The 27,318-nt window shown below is 40.4% G+C and overlaps 1 protein-coding gene across 10 annotated transcripts; it reads left to right on the top strand.

Annotated features, from left to right (window-relative positions):
• The first annotated feature begins 549 nt into the window (after positions 1–549).
• On the top strand, positions 550–27,318 carry fam107b (family with sequence similarity 107 member B). 10 transcript variants are annotated; one of them, XM_077515745.1, is made up of 4 exons: positions 550–715; positions 18,983–19,154; positions 24,275–24,431; positions 26,504–27,318. In XM_077515745.1, the coding sequence occupies exons 2-4, from the start codon at positions 19,027–19,029 to the stop codon at positions 26,621–26,623; spliced, it is 405 nt and encodes a 134-aa protein (XP_077371871.1). In that variant the 5' UTR covers positions 550–715; positions 18,983–19,026; the 3' UTR covers positions 26,624–27,318. The 10 variants fall into 10 exon arrangements, with proteins under 10 accessions (XP_077371871.1, XP_077371872.1, XP_077371874.1 ...); XM_077515746.1 differs by having other exon boundaries at positions 552–715; positions 19,016–19,154; XM_077515748.1 differs by having other exon boundaries at positions 575–594.

Raw genomic sequence — 27,318 nt, forward strand, 5'->3', positions numbered from 1 at the left:
TGGCTGCAATGGTCGGTGTGCAGCAAGCCTTACACCTGTATGCATTTATTTATTTATTTATTTATTTATTTATTTATTTATTAAGATTAGGATTAGATGGAGAATTTGATATGTGTGGACACTTCACTACTGTAGCTGTTGCTTTTATTTATTTACTTTTCTTTCACCCCAAGTTTCCCAAAATCTGGATCATTCACTCAGTCAAGAGCTCAACGGTGGTTGATTTTCTCTCTTTTGACAATTTATCATGTTGTAACAGGCTTATTTGAATAAAGTAAGGAGTAGAAAGCACAACTAGTTGTTTAAAAGTAAAATAAAAAAAATAAAAAATAAAAAAAACCTATAAGAAAAATAGACATCAAATGAAGACGATAGCTGCAATGTACAGTACTTGGTTACATATGTCACTACTGTGTTTGTGAGGAGTGAGGAGTCGGATTGGAGGTGGAGGAGAGGAAGGGGTGTCGTTTTTAAGTGACGTCACTCTGCCCCTCCCACTGGTCTAAAATTTACATATCGTGTGGTTCCCGGCTGAGTGTGCGTATGGAGCAGTTTCCAAAAGACGAAGACACACCTCAAAGCCAACCCGTGACCGTGAGATGCGCTTCTTTTGATTGTTTCACTACTTTTTTGTTTTTCTTTTCTTTCTTTTCTTTTTTCTTTTTTTTTTTTTTGCACACAGCTGGAAGAAGTGGTGTCGACATTTGACTTTGTGGTGAGTGTGTGTGTGCGTGCATGTCTGGGTCTCGTGCTTGCTTGAGGTTGCGTTCATGAGCGTCCTGTAACAAAAGCAACCTGATTGTGATTGAGCGTCTAGGGTGGGTTTTGTAAAGCTGCTTTTTTATGGGGGACACGGGGAGGGGTTGGGGGGTTATTTTAGCGTAGCATGAACACACAAGAGAATGAAGAAGGGGGAAATGAGGTCGAATTTCAAAATACAAACTCTTTTGTTCTGCTTGTGTTGTGCCACGACAGTCAGCGACGGGACAAGGGAAGATGAAACGTGTAGTTTCCACACAAATTACGTACGTACGAACGTATAGTTTCGTCACTCACAAATCTTATCACGTGTTTAGGACAATCACTGTATGGTAGTAGTTGACGTGAACAACGTAATCTTTTTATGTTAGCGTGCCCTTTATAGCCTTTAACCTTTCGTATATTAAACAATGACAGGTGCTGCAGATGTCTTTATGATTTAAGAAGATACCTAAGGGTAAATAAGAATGAATGAATAGCCAGTAAGACTGTAAGATTGTCTTTCAAGGTAGGTAGGAATCAATGAACTGCTCTCAGTGCATTTCATATTTGTGCTGTCACAATCCCACAGTTGTGCAATTGTATGTTGCAACAGGTCTGTTAAAGCATACACATATACTCACTTTTTAGTCAAACTATAACCAAAAGTAGTTAGACAAACTTTGGGGGTCAAGCTGGATGGTTTTTGAAAGCTGGCATGTGTTGCAGGAGGCGGTGAAAGTGCAACTTTCACCAACTTTCTGGGGGGGCAGGTGTGATCTCCGTGAGTGACAGCCGGTGTCCTGTCCTGTCCTGTGCTTTGGAGGAGTTGTCATGACGGGCAGCGAGTTGAAGGCGCCCTCAACATGTGTTAGTCATTTGCAGTGGCGTTTACTAAAGGATTTACATCTGTTTTCTGATCTTTGAACCTCCCTCCCCTCTCTTTTCTTTCCGTCTCTTGTTTCCCGTAAGGGTGGATGCTGTCACAGCGTTTTTTTGTTGTGAACGTTATAACTGGAATGCTCCTATGGTTATTGCGCTCGAAGGAATTTCAATGTGAATGAAATACCCCAAGTTTCCATTCTCGACGGCCCTACATGTCCATTAGTGGTTCTGGGTCATCTCTCGGGATGTATCATTACCGTGTTGGCAGTGTGTGTTTTTGACCTAGAAAAAGCAAGGTATTTAGGTAAGGATTTGGGTGTGTGTCCATGAGGGGTGACCGCGCGTGTGTGTTGATGGTATTATCTGAAAACAGTCCTGTCTGTGGGTTAAAAATGCGTGAGTCAGCAGAATGCGCTGATCCGTAAAACTTAAACTACTTGAGATTGTTGAGTTTAGTTCAGTTTTGTGTTCAGGCCTGGTGTATTTCAAAGAATGCCTTGTACAGTAGTTTTTTTAAGTGATGTGAGCCGCTTTCAAGTACAACCCTTCAAGAGTTCACCTCAAAGGGTTAGTGTGCAGTTTTGTCACAGTTTAAAACAGATCCCAAGTGTTGGGCTGGATTTGCACAGCGTGGTTCAAGTGACACAATAGTTTTTTTGTTTTTTGTTTTTACATTAAAATTGCGGAAATTGGGCAAAAACTAAGAGTTTTAGACGAGGCAAAGATTTTTCATGGCACTGTATGTTCTCTTCTCAAACAACACAAGCACATTACTGAGACACTCACAATAATATAAACTATAGTTAAAGCATGGAGTGTTAAATATGATAAAAATATAGTTATACCATTATGAATGACCTGACTTTTACGTTTTTGTTTTTTGTTTTGTTTTTTAGGTGAGTCATTGCTTGACCAATTTTTGTTTCGACACCCGAGCAAAAATTTGAGATACTATCTCTAGATTGTTTGGCAGATGAGGACAAATTCTTCACGAAAATGGCTAAAGGCTTTTATTTTTGCACTAAGCTGAAGTTCTGTACTACATACCTTGGGGTCTTTCATTTAATTGTCGAATTAAACATAAAACAAAGAGAAATATTAATTAACCTAACGCTGTAACTTTGTCTTAACAAAAATCAACTCTTTAATGCTAATTTGCATTGCAAAACACCATAGACTGGCTAATGACACAAGCAATGATGTCGCAGTAACTATGCCTTCACCACAGTCGTTTAAAACAAAGTCATCATTAAATTTCAATTAATTGCCCAGCCCTACGTTTGAATTCTTATTTGTCCACGTGTCCCGCGATTGACTGGAAACTAGTCCAGGGTGTGCTCCGCCTTTTATCCAAAGTCAGTTAGGACACCCATAACCCTCAATAGGAAAAAACAAATGGATGGATGGATGACAAACATTCTAATTGAGGGTAAAAAGAAAATCAGAATTGCCACTTAAAACCTGCAGTGTAAATCCAGCCTAATTATATTAATAGTTTTTTCTGAATTCTGTTCGTGATGCATAACAGATGTTGATTTATCGTATCCTGAAACACTTGAGGCAAAATAGAGTTCACTAAAGCAGCAGAAGCGCAGTTGATGTCAGATTTTCTCCTCTGAACATGTTTGAAAAACAATTGCTTAATCTCTTCCTTTTTTCTTTTCTTTTTTTTGCATGAACCAGACTGTCCTGTGTCTTGGTGGAAACAAAAATTTCAAAATAGCTTTGTTAGCATTGTGTGAACATTGTGTGAAAACTGTCTTTCTATTCAGGAAATTTCTAAATCAAACATATTCATGATCCTCGAATCAAAGACTGACGTGGCCTACTTTGCAGAAAATGAATGTTTTATTATGGCACAAGTACTTACGAGCAGATGTGCTTTTTTTCATACATTCAGTGCCATAGAGTAGACAGTATTGCATTAGCATCGTGCTACAGCCGTTTATTGAAATCGTCTGTTGTTTTTGTGTTTTGGCTCGCTGCTGCTGTCTCGATAATCTGTTTAGCCTTATGAATGAACTATTAGGACGCGAAGTAAACAAGCATGACACAACAGGACAAAGGCTCGGTTTACGTTTGCCCTGGGGCTTTTGATTATAATATCACAATTCAAGTATTGACTTTTTCAGTGCGTGTGCAGCATGTAAAAGTCAGTCATGCCGAGTCGGTATGTTTGCTTAGCACCGTATGTTGATTCACTCATAAATGAGATAAGATAAGCATTCAATATTGAGACTAAAACACACACCTATTGAGAAGTGGCTTTCACAAAGAAGCCCATTGATTTGGCTCGGCGATTGCGAGGCTTCAATCACAATTTGGATCCATTAGTGTGTAAGGCCACTTTGTAGCAGCCCTTGAGGACGGATGACAGCGTCCAAGATGTTTTCCAGCCAGGGAGGTTCAAGTCTAGGGAGACAGAGTGTCTATGCTGCCAAGGATTGGATTAGCTCTTTGTTAGCCAGTATCAAAATGTATCATCTTATTTTAAACACAAGTAGGAACAGTCATTTCCTTCTTTTGCAGCTTGAAGTCAACTACAGTGGGGTGTTTAACTGTGTGATGAAATAGTCATACAGTTGTCTGCTTTACAAACTAAAACTGTATGCATAGGGATGCAATATTTAGTGTCATGATACTTATGAATCAGAGAAAACAAAGACAGTTTATTTGGACGCCCCTTTAGCGTATTAGTGTGTGCGCACGCTCTCGTGTGGATAACTGTGGATCGTCTGGTTGCCCAAGGTAACAGTTGTTATTGGGTTTTCCCAGCCAGCATGTAAACAAAGGAGAACCTCCCAAATCCTCCCCAGTGTGCGCCGGTGCAGCCAATGAGATCGGAGATCCCCGCCGGGCTCAGCCAGTACAAAGCGAGGAGGGAGGCATGACACCCCCCGCCCGCTATGAGGAGGGGGACACCGTAGTAGCGCACAAAAGCTTTCAATGTGGAAGTGGAACAGATTTAACAAAGACTTTTTTTTGGTTGATTTTTTTTTTTTTTTTTTTTTTTTCTCATCAACCCAGCTTGACAGTGCATAGGATGCAACTTGCTTCATGTTTTTGGGGTACAGTGGAACCCCTAATGGCCAACACAATCTGTTCAGATTTGCCCCCACAGGAAGACATGGAATTTTATATAATCCCCTTTAAGGGCTGCACAGTTAACCACTGTATAAGGCTAAAGTAGGGCTGGGCGATATGGCCTTTTGTCCCTGTAAAATGAAAATGAATGTCTTCTAAATTTGTGACATAACAAAGAGTAATATTAAACAGTCAGCTGAATTTGAATGATTTTACAAAAAAATGCAGGTGAAACACCACAACCTTGTATGGAAAAACAAAAATAAACAAAAAAACGCCACATTGCATCAGTACAAGTTGCAGCACGTACTGTATTATGATTGCACAGTGGCGTGCTTGAAGTTCATGTGAGACTTTCGAGTAGTTATGGCTCCGGGAAAGAAACTGTTTTTCAGGGTTTTCATGCCGGGCCTTGGCACTTCTGGCTGTAGTGCCTGCCAGGGGCCAACAAGTGAAAACAAGATGAATGTAGTCCTTGATTGTGTTACTTGCCCTACTGAGGTAGCAGTAGGTGAAGATGTCCATCAGAGAAGTCAGAGGGCATCTCACGATCTTTTCTGCTTGCAGTTTTGTATCATACTGTATCTCAGGAGACTCAAATGATGTAGAGGGTGTGACTGTGTGTGCACACGTATTGCCACCTGTTCCTACCAGGCCTTCATTTATACATATCGGAACATGTGTCACTCTCAGCTGTGAGGCAGCCGAGAGGTATGGTATAGAGCCATTTGCATTGACAGGTGTGACCTCTCATTGCCCCCGCAAACCTCCACTCAGGGCACATGTTGAAAATTTGCTTTGAGTAAGCGTTTGGATTTGAACCTTTTGAAAGAAAGTGCCTGTCCCTTGCATGCACGTGTTCCTGTCACTCAAATGCAGCCAAAGATGTGATTGGATATCCATATAGTTGTGTGACAATCACTTTGCAGGTTCATCACATTCCTACAGCGTGACTCAATGTGGCATCTCTGCCTTTTGAATCACCCCCATTCATTCTGTAATCTGCTTCGAGCGCCCGCAGGGCTGAACGTGTGTGTGATGTTAGGGCTATGTGGGGAAAACAAAACAACTATGTCGGGAGTGGATCATGGCCAAACATGACAAAATTCAATAATAGCCGGTTGTCAGTTCCTCCAGGCTTTCGTAGACTTGTGTGTGATTGTTGCAGCCTAAAATTCCTGACTTTGTGGCAGTACTTTATAAAAATTGCGACGACAGCAGTTGGGGGGAAATTAAGTGTTTATTTATTTATTTTTAAGTGCTTTTGTTATAAAACTTTAGCTTTGTTTTTTTGTGGACCCGGATCACAAGCATAGTCGATGTATGGCTGAAATGGACACATAAATTGATTACAAAAAAAGGTTCAAGGGAAATCTGTGCCTCGAAGCTTCGCAGGCATTAGTTTGTAAAAGACAGAATGTCTAAATTTTGGGATCATTTTACACTTTACAAGAAGATGATGTGCTCTGTGTACCAAACAGAACATCTACAATTGCCAACATAAGGTAATGTCGCACTAGCGATGTTGGCTAGTTCAGTATAGCCTACCATTTGTTTGTTAGAAAATCATGGTGTAATGCCACCGCCAGTGGTCAAGGGTAGACACAGCTACCGGTTCAATTTTAAATTGCTTTACTAAATAAAGTGTAAGATAACGCGTTAGCGGGTTGCAAAGAAGTCATAAGGTATTTGTCAGTTAACAGCCAGCCAACTCTATACTCTTATTCAGTGCTGCTCATTTGTTCTCCAATTATATGGCGGAGTCGTCATTTAAAAAAAAAAAAAAAAAAACTTGATTTGTTCACTTAAAAATCTCGTTCAAAGTTAACTAATAGTGACGTTTGTGAGTACTGGTGATTTTGGTCTGACTATGGTTTCCCTCAGCACATGTGATGATGGTTGTCAAAAGTGACACGTGTCATACAGTAAACTGGAAGAAACGTATTTTTGTCAGATTACTCTGCTGCATGTTGCTATTTTCTGCGGGCAACTCAGCAAACCACTACTATGATTCATTCTCACAATGATACCGCCAAAAAAATCAAATCGTCATGCCTGAATTTGGTGAACAGTTAAAAATCCAGTAGTGGCCAGCCAGGCCCATATGGTAGAAAAGCAGCTCCTCTGATATTACACACAAAGCTTACATGCCTCGCAATCTCTGCCGCTATACTGGCCTTGTGTGCTCACATGGTTGCACATCTTATGTTTTATGACCTTAAAACCTTGGTTGTAAATTCCCATAACCCAACATCTCCCTGGTGACATCATGACACTGTGGGAGAAGAGGGGGCCGTCCCATCGAGATCTCAATGCACAGGAAGTACAACAGAATCGAAACAACCCGCTCTCGTCTCTTGTTATTTGTCATCCACGCAGAGCAGTAGGTCAAGGCTGGGAATCACATGCCGACTTTTAACGTCTTACCGATTAGAAAAGGTGAAATACCGCACATCTGATGAGGAACAATAGCTTTGTTCTTGTAGGTCTTACAGGTATCTGTACTCTACTTGAATCAACACTAAAGTTTTGAACCTTAAATTTTTTTCATAATTCTGCTGATGAAACATTGATTTACAGCTAGATTAATGAAAACCTTTGTCATTGCCTCAGGGGGTTAGGGTTAGTCATTTTTAGTAGTTGTCATAGTTGTCATTTTTATTTTCACCAAACAACTTTGACGAGGATGGTGGGGACACTGCCACACAAAACGAAATACAAACGTAACGATTGCTTTACGGCATTTTACAGGTTTTTTCCTGGCGGGGGGTACCATCCTGACTGTGATGGGCGACGACCGATGCAAGATATCAGTGTCAGTGCCAATACCATTTTTATTTTAAGATCGCGGTACTCGCGGAGGTGATCGATACCATTATCGGGTGCCCTCCTGCGGCCTTTTTACGATCAGGAACTAGAAATTAGAAATTATATAAACATAAAATTGCCATTAATTTTGTGCAGTGTTAAGGAAAAATAATATTGGGGTATATAGGTCTTTTTTTAAATTAATTTGCCATTTTTGGGTAGGGAATTGTATTTACTAGTAGTATCGATATTTGGTATCAGTATCTGTGACGAGTTGAGTATCGGTCTGAAAAAAATTCCGACCATGCGCCATGACGTGCATGTTTGCACGGAGGCGGGCGGTAGAAACAAACTCACTTCGGGCGATTATGGATTTGAATGGAACTAGGGTGACGGCACGGGATCTTGGAGTATAACGTAAGTTATTTGAAAAATCTTTCCGTGGGCGTTTGCGGTACCGTTAGTATGCTGCATCAATGGTCATTGTTGGCTTCGACCCTTTTTTGTAATTACTACCATTGCTTCATCCATTCTCTGCAGTTCAGAGGCTGCATCAAAGCCTTCTGTATGCTCTAGCATAAAAAACTGTCTTTGGAACACTTAAAACAGGGGTGTCAAACATAAGGCCCGGGGGCCGGATCAGGCCCGCAATGGGGTTTAATCCGGCCCGCGAGATGGTTTTGTAAAGTTAAAAAAAAAAAAAAAAAAAAAAAAAGACTGTCGGCCCAATTAATCAGCCGGCTACAATCAAAGCTTATAAATTCATAATTACACAAGTAAGGCTCAGTTGAGCAATGCATCTTGTACATGGAATTGCTCTGAATGTCGTTATTTTAAACACAATTTAAAGTTAGTTTGTTTAAAAAATAAAAACATGAATCAAACACAAACATGCTGAATAAGACACATTCAACTACACATATGACAAGGATTAACGTCCTTATAACTTCATTAACGGCACCCGGCACACAATCAGAGAACAATATACAGGTTTATGCAAAAAAAATTTAGGACAATATTTGTACAGATGCGCCCCACAATTTACGGCTGGCCCACAAATAGCGAAAATCTGCATGTAATTGACGGCAATGTTTTACAAATTATTTTACAATTTTACCGATCCGGCCCAATTACGAATATATTTTCCTCCATGTGGACCCTGAGCTAATATGAGTTTGACACCCCTGACTTAAAACATTTAAAATATAACGTGTTTATACGTTTTTGGGAGCAAATGAGTTAAATATCGTATTTAAGCATCTGATGACTGTGTATGTTGATTGCCTACATTTGAAAACAGACATCTTTATAATCCTTACTTGATCATATGAAAATAAGATTGTTACTTGTTTCAACCTCCACGGATTAACAGTTATCTTTATGACGTAAACCACAACATCCAGTGACTTACTTGATCAGGATAACTGTTACTCCATGCCTGACTTTTTCACTTCATGGCTGCAGTGATTATTCGAATTACTTGAATAAATTGAAAAAAAAAATGTTAATATGACTATAAGAGTGTGTAAGATATAGATAATAACTACCATTTTGAATTTTTTTACACTTAAAGAAAAAACGATAAAGTACGTCATGTACTGCAAAACACTATTGCCGACACAAGGTAACATCACTATCAGTAGCTGATTTTAATATATCCTACTACCACAACTAGTTAGAACGTTATGTATTGACCCTACGGGTTGTCAAGGATAGACGCACATGTCGGTGCATAGCACTTTCAATCACCATCTTGAATAAATGGCAACAAATTAGCACGTAAAAAGCACATTCATTTGCTAGCGCCGATGGCCACAACTGATGAATCAGGCAATCAATGTGTGAACTGGCTAACAACTATGCTCTCATTTGCTAACAACAAACATGTCACTCACCAGGCCAGGCTTTTAAAGCTGTGCACATTCAAAAGTCACAGATGAACATGTATCATATGTAAAGATGGTAACCCCAAGTGGACAACAATATTACTAGCACCTCTTATGCATATATTGTCCAATAATGACAAATAATTTTTTTGTCTGTAAAAATCATTACAATTACAGATTCTTAAAAAAAAAAAAAATATTTCATACCTGCAGCCAGATCTACTTCAACTCCCCTTCAGTGACTGTCTGAAAGAATGGTTGTCTATCTGTATGCGCCTGTGGCAACCAATCCGGGGTGTACTGTAATCCACATTTCGCTGAAAGTCAGCTGGGGTATTTTTCCTGTAATGTTGCCTTAAATGGAAAACTTTGATTTGTGCAGTGCTGCTACTGCTAAGTGTCCATCCCTATGTCACCATAAGTTTGTTTTGTTTTTTTCCCAAATATCATTGCACACATTAGCATCACTTTATTTCCTGAGGATGAGTCAAGTACCATTGTTTGTACATTTGCCCAAGTACGTCACCATGTGGCTCCATTGCAATTTATCTGCGTAGTCATGGTGTGGCGCGTGTACGTACTTGTGCCCTGTACAGGAAGTGAGCTCATTGTTACCACTAGCTCCCACTCCCCAAGCACTTCTTTCTGTCACACTTTCTCCCTCACACTCACTCAAGCACCCCCGCTCCCTACAGCTGTCAGTTAAAAGCCCATCTATCTATCTGTTGTGCTTTAATTAGGGCCTCTTCCGTTTATGGTTGAATGGTCGCTTCATTAACAGACAAGCTCCTGGGCGCGTACCCGGATCTGTCCAGCTTGTAACACGTGCATGTGTATGTGCGCTCATGCATGTGCCCATGAGACGAGAAAGAGAGAAAAGGGGTGTGGGGGTTGCTTTAGGGTATGGATGACGCCATTTCCCCCAAGGGACAGACCTCCCATCTGTGAGTGGAACAGACTGTCTGGATTTTGAGAGGGTGCGCAAGATGATTTAAATGTGACACATTCTGTATGTTCATGAGCATCTGTTCTCATTAACTAGTTATAATGCCTCATTATTATTATTATTACCGTGAAACCCAAGGCTAGTATGATTGAAGAAGTTCATAAAGCTTCTCTTTAAGCCTCAAGAACTAACACAAACGGCAAGATGCCGACTGATCTGTTTTGTAAACATGACCTCTATATGTCTTCCTGTGGAAAACACATCCTGGTGTGTCAATGACAAAATGGGCGTGGTCAGCAACACCCGGCTGACAGAGATTACCCCCCGCCGTGCAGCAGCTCTGAAAAAGCCTTCCATCGTTCATATCACCATCTTGGACAGGGAAGAGAGGTCAGATGGAGAAGATGACCGCCAGCTGTTCAACCTCCATGTTATCCCTGTCTGTTCCTAGCCTGAGCAGGAAAATTAGTTCAGTGGCTCTGATTGTTTTTCTATTTATCAAATCAGCTCCATCTTATGCAGTAGAACCTCTGAGGCAATAAATGCTGGATAACCACAAATGTGTTCACATTTGCAAACAGATTGTCTGAAAGAAAAGAAATGGAAATGGATATATGTAGGGGTGCGAAACTGCGAATTAGTATCTGGCAATTCGATCCGTATCACGACTCATAGGTCACGATTCGATTTGATACCAATTAATGCCAATATGAATCTATATTAATAATATATATGTCGATTATTGTGATTTTCAAACAAACCCAACATGGACAAATGGACGTGGCAATTAATTATATTCTTGCAGAATTACTCACCGTTTCCTTGTTGAATGTTGAGTGTTGCGAGAGGCGCTTCGTGCATTTCTAGCTGGTAAGATGTTCGTGCTTTTCCCCCCTTCGGCAAGAACGAAGATGAAATTTTCACCCATGGCCGTGATTGGTTAAAACAAACGTGTAAAATGCTGCATTGTCCAATGAGCTCGAATTATTGTACTGAATGTCTCTCCTTCCCCAACCAAATTACTGTGGAGAGGTACCAGATGGATATTGCGAAAAACTCACTTGAGTGAAGTGCATATCCGTCTGGCTATTTTTCTTTAAAGTGGAAGTCAACCTTTAACATTCACTGCCTTTGACAAGTATACTTGTCAATTGTATTTTTTACAGCGAAGATAAATGGGGACTAATCTGACTATGCTCCACAGTAAATATCAAACTTGGAAACAACTTTACTGATGACAACCACCGGTAGATGACATCATTGCCCCATTTTATACCAAATAAACACAGTTTCAGAGTCCATGGGAGAATTGGCTGTATTTTGGCAAACCTACATTTTTCTACTGTCAATTATAAAAGAACGGGACGGGACAAAATGTAGGCAGTCTATTCTGTTATTTGGTAGATTTGGTTTATATATAATTATTGAACGTAATATCACATTGGTATTAAAAATTTTGACATTTTCTGAAATGGCTGGCAGTGAATGAGTTAAACATTTCTTGAAAATAATGTTGTATGTGACCTCACTAATCTAAATATGACATTTTGATTAATACATTTGTGGAACAAGAATTATGAAGCAAAATCCAGCCATTTTTATCCATCACAGGGGGACCATTTTTCCACTTGCTGTCGACTGAAGATGACATCAATGTTGCTCAGGCAATGACCAATCACAGCTCACCTGTTTTCTGAAGCTGAGTTGTGATTGGTTGCTACCTGAGACCTGAGCAACTGTTATGTCATTGTCGGTCAACAGCAAGTGGCAAAATGGTTGTCCCCTGAAATGGATTGCTGCTTAAAGCCTGTTTCACACGGCAGGAGAATTGGCCCGATTTTTAGCCCTGAATTTCCCCTCCCGACTATCGTAAGGACGCCCCGAGACGCGAGCGATAATCTTCACAGATAATCCTGCCGTGTGTCTTGTCACCACACAGAGCGCCTCCCGATATCGGCGCTCGGAAGGACCCCCGACTTGAAATCGGGCATATCCAACATGTTGGATTTTTTGGCCCGATTTCGCTCCGCACAGCAGATTGACAGTGACGTGCAGCCAATCAGAAAGCGAGCCAGCAAGGAAGCCGGTGGGGAATCCAAAATCAAAACAGTCATGACGCAACAGAAAGTCCGTGCTCGCGCTATTACACTCTTTTTAGTTTTTTTAATTATTATAATAATTATTATTTTATTTTATTTTATTTATTTTTTATACACACACACACATTCTCCACAAATAAACGTGGTCTTCGGGTGGGACGCCAACCCGCGCCGCCAGCACCGAGCCGAGGGCAAGCGATGTCTCGCCAGTGCCCATTTACACTCCTTTAAACAACACCTTTTCTTTTTATGCCGCTTTTTCGGCTGAAAACCAGGATCGACTCATGTTGACGACTCGGAAGCCACGTTTAATCTCGAGAGGTTTTGCGAGACTTCCCGTCACATTCTTGAATGAACTCGGCTCGTGTGGAGTGTGTTGATTGTGCAGTGTGGCCGCACACCACGCACGGGACGTTTAAAACTGGAACTCCCGTGATTTTTTTCTCTTCACGTGTGGTGTCTGTCAAAGATTGGAAATCGTCCGACAATTTTAAAATATTGCCGTGTGAACCAGGCTTAACTCGTATTCCACTAACACAATATTAACCAGAATACCATATTTAGACCAGTGAGGCTGCATAGAACATATGATTAAAAAAAATGGGGGTTTACTTCCCCTTTTATTTTTATTTTATTTTTTTGCCAGTCATTATTTTGTCTGTCAGTAACTGAGAAAAGTCTTACTACACTGAGCAATATGCTGTAATTCATTACTTATCATTCATAAACATAATAATCTCCACCTGTCACATTTACAGTACCGTAATTGCCGGACTATACGCCGCGACTTTTTTCCCCACGCTTTCAACCCTGCGGCTTATACAATGATGCGGCTAATATATGTATTTTTTTCTGACGGCGGCCAGGGGTGCTCGAGCAGAAAAGGTAAGAGTGAGACAGGTGGAAATATATGTGTTGAGGAAGACGCAAGTTTAATGTAACTTGGCGCTTTATGCATGACTAAAATGAGCATGAACAGACCCTCATCATGGAAAATACAAGAAGCCTCAGTCTCAGTGACTTTTACTGGTACTCTATGTTATTTTTAAGCAGCCCTGTTAGTGCTGGTACCACCGTATTGCTGTGTTACTGCCGCATCACAGGCACTGTTTCGAAAGAAAAGCTAAATGTATATTATTAAACCTTTGAAAACTCTGTGTCCCGTCTTTCTTTGTAAATATCTCATGTATCAATATGGGCACATGCGGCTTATAGTCAGGTGCGGCTTATGTATGGACAAAATGCTTTTTCCTTTAGAAATATACTGGGTGAGGCTTATAATCAGATGCGCCTTATAGTCCAGGAATTACAGTAAATATTTTATTTACAGGCTATAAGTATATATATTTGAAAAATCCTTTCAAATATTGCCTCTCTTCTGTAGGGCCAATATCAGTTGCATCTCATGTGAAGGTTGGTCCAAAAAAACAAAAAGCAAACGGTGGCCCAGAGTTAACCATTTGATGAGATGTGTATGTATTTGTGTATATGGGCAATTCTACTGCTGTAATGTTTTATTTCGCAGAGTTGGTGAACTAAAGACATTACGGACTAACACCAACTGTGCATAACATTCAAAATATCGTCAGATCAGATTCAGCCAGTCAGATCTGTGTAAAGTCTAATTCCGAGGAAGTCACAATTTTGCCACACTGATGAGTAGCCTACAGGCTTCTCATGTGGTCCTTGGTGTTGCCTGCGGGCATCATGTTGGTGACCCCTGCTTTAGCGGAATCTTCAAAATTATGATTGAATTACTGTTTTTCTTTTTTCTTTTTTCTAATTCTGGGGTTGGTGAAACAGGGAAGTTGGTGATTAGAGAAAGGTCTATTGTGATCAGTTGGCACGATCTCTGCATCTGCCAAATAGACTTGCCTATTCAGTCATTCATTCATTCATTCATTTGCTTCCTCCTTATTTTCCTAAAACTGTCACTCATGCAAGTTGGGAATAGGGTGCTTTTTCTCTTGGTTTGACATGTTCTGTTTGGTCATAAGTTTGATCATTTATAGTATGTCAGTGCAAGTGCAAAGAAGGAGTGAAGTAAACAGTGGAAATGTGTCTCGGGCCAACTCCCTTTCCCACTTCCCGGTGACTGTCTGACCCAGTTTTACTTCTTCTTCCTCCAACTTCACTCTCATTTAAAGCCTGAATGCTTTTCATTTAGTATCCTTATAAATTCTTACTTTTTTCTTCTAGACCCAGCTCACACACTTATTTTGGAAGGCTCATTGCATTTTCTGTCCTACTGTGTGTGTTGCCTGGGGATTGGAGGGTGTGTTGGTTCCCAAGAGCAATAAACAAAAGTCTTGTAATGGGATTCCTGGAACAGCAGTGAGTCTTGTCCCAAAGCAGCATACTGGGAGAACACAAAAGCACATAGAGGTGTTGAAAGTGGAAAATACATAGTCTGGACACGATCAGTCCAGTGTTAAGGCCACTTCGTAAGTCTGCTGGAAGAATTTCCCTGTTGACTGTTAATGGGATAAGCGTTGTAAGAAGTTCTGTCAAATCATCCAACATTTAAGACCTGAAAAATAAAAAAACACATCACATCATTGGCCCTATATACTTGTAGTTGAGGCAGAAGTTCAAAACATCTCCAAACTTGGGTACAGATCACTTCAGAAAGAGACTAAAGACAACAAATTCTTGTAAAACAAAGCCCTGAGAATTGTACAGGTCTTTGATTCTAGCATCGAAGTGGATGACCAAGAATCGCTCCGAACATTTTTGCATAGTACAGGACAGCAAATCAAAGGGAGAAAGACCGCAGACGACAATGAAGCAATGTACAGAAACCTTGCAAATTAAGACTTAGAGACGTGAAGGTTTTAGACCCAAAGGTTGAGTGAGATGAAAGGATCTCTCTAAAAATTTGGAGCGATAGATAAGAGAGCAGCAAGACCAAAGACAAAAAGACGGGTGTACTAAATGTTGCTACAGTAAAACCCAAAGAATGTTCTGATATTTTGTTTGTTTGAGGATGCAAGGCCAGAGATCTCGACAGCGATTGGACTGGTACGGATCAGGAGATCAACAAGACCAAAAACAAGAATGCAACGGTGTATGGAATTTTACTAAAGTAAAACCTGAGAAATTAACTGACCTTTTGGATCAAGTGTTGAGGTGAAACACAAAGAAAGGATGTCTCCAAACATTTGTGAGGTAAAGATCAAACATCAAATGAGGAAAAGTGATAGTCTGTTCCTTGAAAAAGATGTACTTAGAAAAAATAGTTTGCTAGCTTGGAAAATTAGCTTGTAAAAACAGCACTGCCTTCATGCATGATGGAGGTAACAATTGGAGTGCATTGGTCAAGAAGGAAGCTAACTAGGCAAGCGTTGTTTGCGAGAACTCTGTTGGGATGGAGACGCTTCGGCATGAATCCTAAGGATGACCACTGAAGCAATCCCTTCTGTGCTAAAAAGAAAATCAGTGGAACCTTTCCAGCTGAAAGGGTTTACTCAAAAGAATTGGCCATCGTCCCAGTGGCTGGAGGTGCCAAGCTTCTAGTGTCATAATCCAAGACTCTTGCAGACTCTTAAAACGTAACTCAACTCCACTCCATGAGCATCATTTCCATGCATTTTTAGCATTACCATCAGAGTTGACATGTTCTAATCCAATATGGTACATATTTTAAGTACAGATCACTTGTATTTAACTTCCCAGCTTCCTAGAGTAGAATCCTAGCTTCTGCCTCATTTTTTGCTGAACATCCTAACTACACTACTGCATTTTAGTTTTGGTCATGACGGTGGTACTTGGAGAGCAAAAATATTTTTGGAGGTGATTCCTGGTGTAAAAAGTTTGACAACCACTGTTTTACGGTGTTTAAACAGATGGTATGTTATATATGGTGTATAACTCTAAATGGAACCAGAAGTGACAGTAAATAGAATATTTAAAAGCAGCAGCGGTAAGGGAAGAAGTGAAGCAGGGCTCCAATTTGAGGTTGCTAGACCCCTTTGAACTCGCTATGTCACTTCCCCTCAGCCTGGGGCCACGCAGGAAGTCGGATCACATGTGTTAAGCTAACGGACACTTCGACAACACTGCCAACCTTTGAGAGCCTCCGCCCCCTGCTAGTGGCATGAACAAAAAACACCTTTGATGTGCACAGCATGCGTGGGCTTGCACGCAGACCTATACCCCCTACTCCCAACCCCCGAGCCGAGCCCTTTTACAGCCCTCGGCTCGTTTATGCACATCCCTGCATATTGGCCGTTTCACTATTAATTTTGAGGAAGGGGATCAGGAACCACAACCAGAGAACGGCAAGCCCTAAGGGACTATTTAAGTAAGCCTCCCACCAATTATACCACAAAGTACTGATCCGAAAACCCTACAAATATGTCACTGTGTGGACATTTATAGTTGTCATCTGATTCCAACCATTTACTGCCACAGACGTGTATATTTGGTAGGCATGATATATGGCTTCACACCTTGTTTGTAAGATTAGGTAACGAATCCCTCCGTGGGCCATTTGGTAAAGGTGGCAGCTGCCACCCATGGCCACACTCTAAAACCACCCATGTAGCACTGATAGCACTGACGTTACTTGAAAATGTTTGTACATTACAATGTATTGCTGGCGTCACGCCAAACGTGCCTGCTAAAATTTGGTTTATTTATTTATTTATTTATTTATTTTCCCCAGCAAACTTGTATTAATTGCTCAGTCTACACGTGTGGCTGTTATTTTAACAAACTGTTGACCACTCTCAAGTGAGAATGAACAAACATGCCATTTTTGGGGTCTCACGAAAGTACTGCTGATTATTACAGTGTGTATGAGTACTGGAACTGTGTGGGTTTCATGAAAAATAATTTTTCAAAAGTGACAAATGAACAGTTTGACTTTAAATGCACATCAGGCATCAGCATCCTTTTGTGTAGCGTCTCCCCTTGAAAACAACCAATCACACGCCATGTTTATCTCAGGCAGCTTTGTTATGTAACATTGCCATGGTTGCCTGCTGCCTCTGCAAGGATGTCGACCTCTAGTGGAGCTTTGCCTCAATTGCACCGACCCGCAGGAGAGTGGCGTTTTTGTTTGGATTTTGAGGAAGAAATCCCACCACCACTTTGAATGTTTGAATGCTTAGAAAAGAGACATTCAAACAATTAGATGGAAAAGACAATAATGGTCTAACAAAGAGACAAAATATGCTAAAGTGATGCATATTGAACAGAAGTGGGAGGGAGTAGAAGCAAGGGCGGTCGGCAGAGTGACTGTGGGTGTATGTGTGTAAAGGCAGCTATAAAACAGACATTGAATTCTGACTGGCTCTGCTTTGAAGAAGACAGCTGTACAGGGAGGACAAAGCTGGAACTCTGATTCAGATATTTAAAAACCAGGACCGCTCGTTCTCAATTTTGGTTTTCTTGACAATCAAAACCAAATAGAAGTCATGGCGACCATGTTTAGATACCCCGTCTTTCCTCATCTGCAGGGTGAGTTAAGTAAGTGTTGACTTTTTTTTTTTTTTTTGTACTGTTTTGAAAGGTTTTCGTGGTCTGAACTGAACTGTTTTATATGAAATGTTTTTGTCATGTATTGAGTGATTTGGGATTTTGTTCATGTTTTAATTGCAATGTCCAGCTGTGAAAAGGTGTATATGGCTTGGCAGGGGCTGTTCTTTAGTCTTCTAAACTTGACATCTGATGGATAGACAAGCTTGAAACAGGTGCAAGTTTCACAACAAATGTATTCGAGCACCACACAAATTTAAGGTTTAATGCCCTCTATAAAGAGCAAAATCACTTCTTTTTTTTTTGTTTGTTTTGTTTCTGTAATGTTTAGTATATAAGTATGGAGAAGCACTAACACACATGGTTTTCATGCTAAAATGCAATTTATGTTGATCATGATTTATTAGTATTATTCAATGTTTTTTAGAAATATGAAATGAAGTTAGAGGATTTTATCAGACTATTGAAATAAGTGTTAATGACTGGATGTTATGCTTGACTAATTTCTCATTGAAAAAATTCTGCATAAAAGCACTTTGTGATGCTGGGTGGTCTCGGTTGTTTATATAACAGGTGTTCTAAGCACTGCTTACATTTGTTGTTATTGGCTATACATTACGTTGTCTAGTATATGTTGTGCACTGGGAACTGCAGCTTCGTAAATATCAACTATTATCCAAATAACTTGTAAACATTGTGGCCAGTAATGCAAATATGCAGAAAAGGAGACAATATGTGGGTGCATGTGTTCATTTCGTTTGTCGATTTGCATGTGGCTCATTCTTCATCGACATATCCTCCCCACGCCGATTATGTAAGGAGTCCATCACGATCATCATTCAGAATAATCCAGAGCATGACTTCATGAAAACAGCCCAAGGAACAAACTTTCACTGGACACAATATTACATAAACCTAATTATGGTACCATTCAAAAGTGTAGTGCTATTATTAAATTGTGCAAGTGTTCCCAGTGAAGCGTCCTTTTCCACTCCCACCCATATTTAAATGTTCCATCTCATACTGCTGGCCTTTGGTCTTGTGTCTGCGTTCAGATTCACGTCACCCTGGTCTGTCGCTGTCTCCAGGGAGGAGTGTCATGGCCGAGCCCGACTATCTGGAGGGAGACTGCGATCAGCTCATCAAGCCCAAGAAGTTGATCAACCCAGTCAAAAACTCCCGCAACCACCAGGACCTGCACAGGGAACTGCTTATGAACCAAAAGAGGTCAGTAAACGAGTGTTGAAGTATTCTCACTCACTGGGAGGATAGTCTCTTTACATCTGGCGTGACTCGCTTAACAGCATTAAATTTGGTTGATACGCCTATGATTGGATGTGTGGGCTGGCTGACATGGCTTTAATTTAAGGCCCCAATCGCCCCGCCCGATCGCATTCCAACTGTATGACGAGAGGTTTTAAAAAGCCTGACACCGTCTCTGCGTACACGTCACCTTCGTCTGACCTCCACTGATGGAGGCTGAGGTAATGTAATCATCATGAGATGTCCTTGGTCTCATGATCCTCCTGATGCAGGTGGGGTGGGTCATCCTGTTAGGTGTCTTCAGTGTGGCATCCAACCTCCAGCGGCAGTATTACGTAAAGCGCCGACCACAAATCCATCATGGCAACTCTTACATAAAAGCTGAGGCATAACGCATCAGTGACACACTGATGCGTTATGCAAAAAGCTTGCATGGATCGGCGGCACGGGACCAAGCAGGTCATGTGGTCAGCGTGACGAAATCATCCCATCTGCACTTGCGCGTTTCCCCCATGGGACGGAGCGGCTGGCATCTTTGTGTCAGAGCTATAAATGGCAGCAGATGTTACATCACAGGAGTGTGTTAGAAAGAAGTCAGAGAGTTAACGGGACTCCACAGATGGAGATCATGCAATGTTTAGAATTGAGAAAATGCCAACGTTAGCCATATCCAGGGATGTTCGATACCACTTCTTTTTTTCTTACACCGATACCAGTATGGGTACGCAACTCTTGAGCACTACTGACACTGATAGCAACTACCTATACCACTAGTACAATGACAAAATGAAGAAATTTAGCATTTTTTTCTGAAAATTGCATGAAATTAATGGCAATTTTCTCCTCTTTTAATTTCTAATTTCTAGCTCCAGATCATAAAATAGCCACAAAGTCATGAGTACTGATACCTTAAATTAAGGCCACACTGAAAAATCACTTTTACATGAGGCTCATCAAGTGTATTAGCCAGCATGCTCCAGTAGCAATTTACACAAAAGCGATTTAATCAGCTTTTGTCTTTTATACACAAATTTTAGGAAATACAGGAAAATTGCTACAGCAGTGTAGACTTTACATGCTATTAGAAGCTGTATCACAAAGGAAGCGGAAACATAGTTTCAGTTTCACTTTTGATGTCACACAAGGTGCATTCAAGGACCGTGACACTTATCAATGAATTAAACCTAACAATGACACCAAGATGTCACCAGTCAGCCCCAAATTATTATTTTTCCCTTTGGCCTGAGCACAAAAACAACAAATGGATGACAATTGCAGCAAAAAACAGAGGATGGTTTTCCAATCCTAAACATGCAAATTACATGAATACCGAACCATGAATGTGCAAGGTATTCACTGTAAATTGGGGGCCAGCAGAATTTTGTTGGTTGTCGATCATTTTCTGCAACCTGGAAGTACCCTGGCACCTTTTGTTTACAAACATTGGAAAAGGTATGTTGGAATGTCTGCGATTGGCTGGCAACCAGTTCAGGGTGTACCTTGCTTACTGCACGAAGCCAGCTGGGATAGGCTCCAGCACCCCCACGACCCTTGTGAGGATTAAGCGGTTAAGAAAATTGATGGATGGATGGATGGATGTTGGAATGTATGTGTGAAATGTGTGTGAGGAATTGAGCTTTTACTTTTTTTATTTATTCATTTGTACAGCGGATTAGTCACGACCATGAGAGTGCTGCTGGTGGGGTGGAGGCATGGATGGATACAGCGTTGCATGAAAAGGCACGTTATGTAATCAAGATTACAAAACAGTCGCAGCTGAGGGCCTTTCTCCGCCTGTGTGCTACCACGGCTACGTACACACACAAACACGCTGAGCAATTTGAAGAAAATTCCAGTGTGTTTTTGGACCTACGTTGGAGGGGCGTCCACTGTGCGAGGCGACCTGGCCAGAAGGGTTTGTAATTATGGAAACATTTGTCCGCGCTCTAGGGAGGAGAATGTCGTCAGCATCTTTTTAAGCAGGCACTGTTATTACTCTCTGTGATCTTGATCTCCTCCACATTTACACAAAAAACAGGATGGAACCCATTTTGTTTACATGGCAACGGTGGATTTTAAAAGTGAAAACATTCAAAGGCGGGAGTCAAAAGTTGGGAGTTGGATTAACTTTTTTATTTTATCCACAATGGGGAAATTCCAGTGAATTGTTCTCAATCACGAATGTTTTTATTATTATTCACGTCGTTTTTATATACAGTCATCACTGTGCCGACTTTGGCAGAGTGGTGAGCACATCTCCTCACAGTTCTACGATTCAAGGTTCAAATCTGAAGTTCAATTGTCCACCTTATGCTTGCTAGGTTTTCTCCGGTTACTCTTGCTTCCTCCCACATTACAAAAACATGTTAGGTTCAATAAATAAATTGTCCTTACGTGGGAATGTGAGAGTAAAGAGCACTATACAGAATATAACCTGTGAGCAATTATGCCAGACCGTGATGTCACAAGATGGCTAATTTACATAATTCCATCCCCTTGCCGAGGTTCTCCGTCCTTGGCTTGGCAGCTAGGCTAGGTGAAAATCCACTATTTTCAGACAACGGCTGGACTACACAGAAACGCTGTCATGTCAAAGCCAAGAGATAAGCAGAGCTGCCGTGTTGGGAGCAGAGATTAGCACAGCATTATCAGCGTTAGTTTCTGATAAGCGGCACGTACTTGTGTTTGATGTTGTTGTGTTGGGAGTATGCATGGGACGATGACCAGGTTGACGGTTTACAGCGGTTTTAAAATGTCAAGGTTTCAGTAACCACACGAAGTGTCCGTCACCAGTAATGTGCTCAACTTCTCATTTTTGAGGACACTTCTGAACACAGGGCACTATGATTGGCTGCTTGCAGAGATTCTTTGAAGTCACTGATGAGAGGTCATCAGCTTTTGTTTCTCTTCCTTCTGGGCTGAGCAGAAAGAGGAGGGATGAGCAGAAGAGACGGAGGGAGGGTAGGAAGACGAGAGAGCATCTGTACTAACTCAAAGGCACTTTACATGGATGCCTTTCGTTATGTCGATTTAATGAAAATTGTCCTAAAAAAAAAATTAAACATGGTCCAGCAGTTTCTAGTTGGCCTCAAGGACAACATGAGTAGTGCAGGGGTCTATTCTAGAAATAGTGTCCCAAATAGTGTGACTTACTAAGAAAGTAATTGTACAGTTTCTTAATGTACTAAATATTCTTTAAAAATACAATAGCTTATGTGAAAACACACACAAAAAAAAATCCAAAATATATTTTTAAAAAGGCATCTTAGAGGTGTAATTTTAATACCTTGATGTTGTGATATTTTTGCTCACGGTTATCATAACCGCAAAATGTAATATTGGCTCATGCCTCGTTGGGAGAGTGATTTGGATTTGGCAGTGTGTCTGCTGCATGTGCCACATACACAGATCTGTTACACAAATTGACAAGTGTAATTTGTCGGCTTAATGAGTGGGAAACAGGAGTTCAGAGCATACCAAGATAGACCAACAGTAACTTTTGATGAATTGATTGATTTTTGCCATAATCTATCAAGAACGTGGTCAAATGACCATCCCTATCTTAGACAACTCTTAATTGTCTGCTCAAGGCCAATAAATGTTCTCACAAGACCACACGCACTTTCTTCTTCACTTAAGTAATCACGTTGGAGGGAGAAAAAAGAACTCCCACGGCTTGTGGGAACATTGTGAGCACGGTTATGTAATGTTCAAGACTCGGTGATACATTTAATTAAAGCAGCCAGACTCATGAAGACGGTATGCTATCACATCAAATGGGGGGTTGTGTTGAAGTTTTTATGCACAAAGGTACAGCCTCACTCCTTTTCCTTCATCTTTTGTGTGTGTTGTGAGTGAGTGAGTGAGCGAGCGCGACTTTGAGTCTGAATGACTGTGTGTGTGTGGGGGGGGTGTGTGTGTGTGTGTGTGTGTGTGTGTGTATGATGCTGTGATACCAGGTGAGTGTGCATTTTTGTGGTTGTTTGCGAGAGTGTTTGACTGTGTGAGAGACACTTGAGAGAGCCTGTAGTATGTGTGAATGAGTATATAGAAGTGTGAGTTTGTGTTTTATCAAGACCCTTCTGATCCTGATCCTGGCTGCCCATGCTTTTAGTGCTAATCAATTTCCATCTTAGCCTCCCTGCAATCTTCCTCAGCCCACAAACTTGTCTGAGTTTTTGGAAGATGACATCATCACATTTGGAATCACAGCGAGAGACGCACGCACACACTAAACTGTCCCCGATGAGTCTTTTGACATCGGCAGCACACGCCCATGAGTTGTGTGATACTCCTCGGCATGCGCTAACCGCATGAGCAAACTCAGTCAACCCCAACATTTAACTACTGTCCGATATGTGTTTTTAGTATTAAATAAGTTGTTATTAATGTAAATTAAATATTAATTATGAAGTTAAGAATGACAATAAATTATTTTATTCAATTATTTTACATTCACATGTTAACGAGTGTTTTAAAACTGTGTACTTTTAAATACTGCCCATACACATCTATGGAGTCTTCTGATGACAATATGACCCTGGAACAGACTTGTACAACATTCATGCTTATATTGGTGATGGACGAATATCTTGGAACATAATGAATGACCGAGGCTAGTGTCCCAACAAAGTTTTCAATTTCACCTCAAGAGCTTGAAAAGTGCTTATAGTTGACCCTGTTTTACTATTCTCGCGTGTGAGTGATGTGACATCTCCACACCCCCCACCCACAAGAATACACAAACTCGCTTGCTTCGGACTTGTTTCTGCGGCGTTTGGAAAAAAAGTAATGGCACGCAGGCTATGATTTCATCCCTCTTTCCCCTAAGGTCAGTTCCAGTGCTGGCAGCCAACTTGTCCGCAGACTGGAAAATTTGGTGCAATTGGCTCCAAAACAAAACTTAAGAGAACACCATTGACATGTTTTTAATCCAAAACACTGAGAAAAGGGAATACAAGTAATGAGGCAGAAATGAGGTCATGCTCATCTGATGCACATTCGTGTGATTGATAATTGATATTACACGCCAGTAACAGACCGTTTGTTTGTTTGCTTGCTTGTTTGTTTGTTTGTTCGCATAGGGGCCTGGCTCCTCAGAACAAACCAGAACTCCAGAAGGTTCTGGAGAAGAGGAAGAGGGAGCAAGTCCTCAAGGCTCAGAAGGAAGAGCAGGAGGCGCATAAGAAGAGGAGCGATTTGGAGATTGAACTCATGAAAAGACAGCAGAAATTGGAGCAGGTAATGGCTGCAGTACTTCCAGGACAGCAATGAACTATAAAACAGTCCAGAAATACTGCCCAGTGGTGCCTTGAGAGATGAGTAACCTGACTTTTCATTCCATATTTTTCAAGATGAAGCTTTTCAGTTGGAGGATTTTTATGTTGAACAGTCTACTCAACTCACTTCCCTATAAGCGAAAGTGAAATAGTCCTCCGCAAAGAGGCCTCAAGCTGTTGAATCCTATTCCTACTTCAAGTTACTATTGAATTAAACATATAACAATGAACTACACCTTGTGTGTGTAAAACAGCCGAACAACTCAAAAGAAAAGTCACTGCTAGCTTAGTGCTAATGCTAATTAGCATTTATGTTGTGGTGCTCTGCCTCTTTTTAAGCCACAGAACTGAAACCAAATGGTTGAGCAACATGTAGACAGACAATATAACAGTACTCACCGCTATATACTCTATGTAATCTTCTATCTATATCAGGTGTGTCCAAACTACGGCCCGTCCATTTTTCAGTGGCCCGCACCATATACTAAAAATGGCATTTGACACAGTTCAAATAAAATAAACAAAACAAAATGTTTGACGTCAAAGTAAGAAGGGAGAGTATTGGAAAAACAGGTGCCATTAAAGGTTATTTAAGTAAACTAAAACTAATGGAAAAAAAGTAAAACTAAAATTCAAAAACAATATTGTTACCAAAATAAAATAAAAACAAAATTGTTTTTTTTTAAAACGAAAACTAAAACTACATTTGATGTTTACAAAACTAACTATAATTACAGTGTTCCCTCATTTTCCGCTGGGGTTAGGTTCCAAAAAATACCCGCAATAAATGAAATCCGCAAAGTAGTTAGCTTTATGTTTTACAACTCTTATAAATGTTTTAAGGCTCTAAAATCCCCGACCGCACAATTTATACACTTTTCTCATTGAGGCATTTACATGTTCTCACATTTCTCTCTTGTTCAAACATTGACAATGTTCGAACCTTCATAAATTTTATAAAATGGGTATATTACTGTAAAAAAATATGCAAAATTGCACTTTAAAAAAAATCCGCGATACAACGAGACCGCGAAAAGTGAACCGCGTTATAGTGAGGGAAGACTGTATAGCAAACATATCCTTCATTTTAGTCTTTGGTAATTAATTTAATCCATGAGCCTTTGGGGATGATTTTAAATGGGATTTTTAGTAGATTTATTTTGATATAAACCGGAATAATGAAGTTTGAAAGTATGTCACACAGAAGTGACGTCATCTAGCAGCAGCTAATAGTAAAGCACCTTCAGATGACGTTGCTCCCATGGTGTTTTTTAAATATTGCGCACAAGTAATAATTTTTTTTTTAAACTAATACTAACACTTAAACTAACAAACTAAACTAAAACTAAGCTTTTTTTAAAGAACTAAACTAATAAAAATTAATAGAACCACCCTGAAAATTAATAAAAACTAACTAAAATGAAAAATTCCAAAACTATAACAACCCTACTGCCATATTACAAATAAATTGGTTTATATACTGCAAAAGCACAAATAAATTATTTGTACAATTTTTAGGATGAAACACAATTTCTCTTCATAACATTATGTGGCCCTGGCGTCCTTCTGATTTTCTGTATGTGGCCCTCAAATGAAAAAGTTTGGACACCCATGATCTATACTATATTACAATGTACACAACAACAGTGTACATTCCTTGAAAACTAGTTGTACTACCAGATATTTTGAATGGTATTTTTCCCTCTTGGATAGTTTTGTTTTATTGATTTATTTTTGTTATTTCGATGTTTAAAAGAAAAAATAACTCATAATATAATGTACAATGATCATGTTAACTACAGTATAACGGAATTTTGGAATAAACTTACGCGTTGATAAGTAAATTGTTTCCAGCATTGCATTTAACATCTTTTACACTGACTTCTTTACATTTCACAGCCATTTGTTTTCTCAATTGCTCTTCCTTGCTCAAAATGGTATTTAATAGTTTGTGAGTGATGTAAATGAGTTTTTTGCCTTATGTTAAATTGTTGCATTGGACCCGCATTTAATCAAACATATACATCTTTGCAGCTGGAGCTAGAGCAACAGAAGAACGAGGAGGAGCAGGAGAACACTCCGGAGTTTGTGAAAATGAAGAGTAACCTGCGCCGGACCAAGCAGGAGATGGACAGCGAGGAGAGAACCACCTAGACGCCACCAGATTGCGTGTGCGCGCTGGTGTATGGTGACCTAACCGCGGTCCGAGATGAACTTCCTGGCTACCCTCACAACCTCGCAGTTCCTATCCCGCAGTGAGGAGAGACTCTTACAGACTAATGACCCAACTCTTGCTTGCCTGCCAAGAACCCCCTAACTCATCAACACACACACTCACCCACACACGGGAGTTTTCTTGCCTTGTTTTCACTCCTCTCTTCATACACCACGCTGTCGTGTCACGGTGTCTCGTTTTTGTACTTTTTTGTTTTGTTTTTTTTTGTTTATGTTCTTCCTACAGAATCTACGAGAAGGAAAAGTGGACACTGGATGGACTCTCTACAAGCTGTGTAATTGTGAAAAGAAAAAAAAGACAAGTAAACTGTGCTTTTCTTTATTTATGTTTGTAGATTTTTAGCCCGCTTCTGGAGGAAAGGGGGGCGAGGTTGGGGCACACTTTGATGAGTCGTTTTGTGTATTTTTAGTTTGTTTTACAGCATTTGATTTAGTTTACGAAGCCAGAATGGGACAAAGGGAGTTTTAATTTGTCATTTCAAAAAACATGCCACTTTCGCAGCTAATGCAGTCTGAAGCAATAGAACCCCCCCCCAGGGCATGAGAATGACATTTTCTTTCTATATCCTGTTGTTTTGTACTAATAAAAGTGTTAAATACGTTGTTTAAAGTCA

The sequence above is a fragment of the Festucalex cinctus genome, chromosome 3 (genome assembly GCF_051991245.1).
Source record: "Festucalex cinctus isolate MCC-2025b chromosome 3, RoL_Fcin_1.0, whole genome shotgun sequence".
Taxonomy (NCBI): Eukaryota; Metazoa; Chordata; class Actinopteri; order Syngnathiformes; family Syngnathidae; genus Festucalex; species Festucalex cinctus.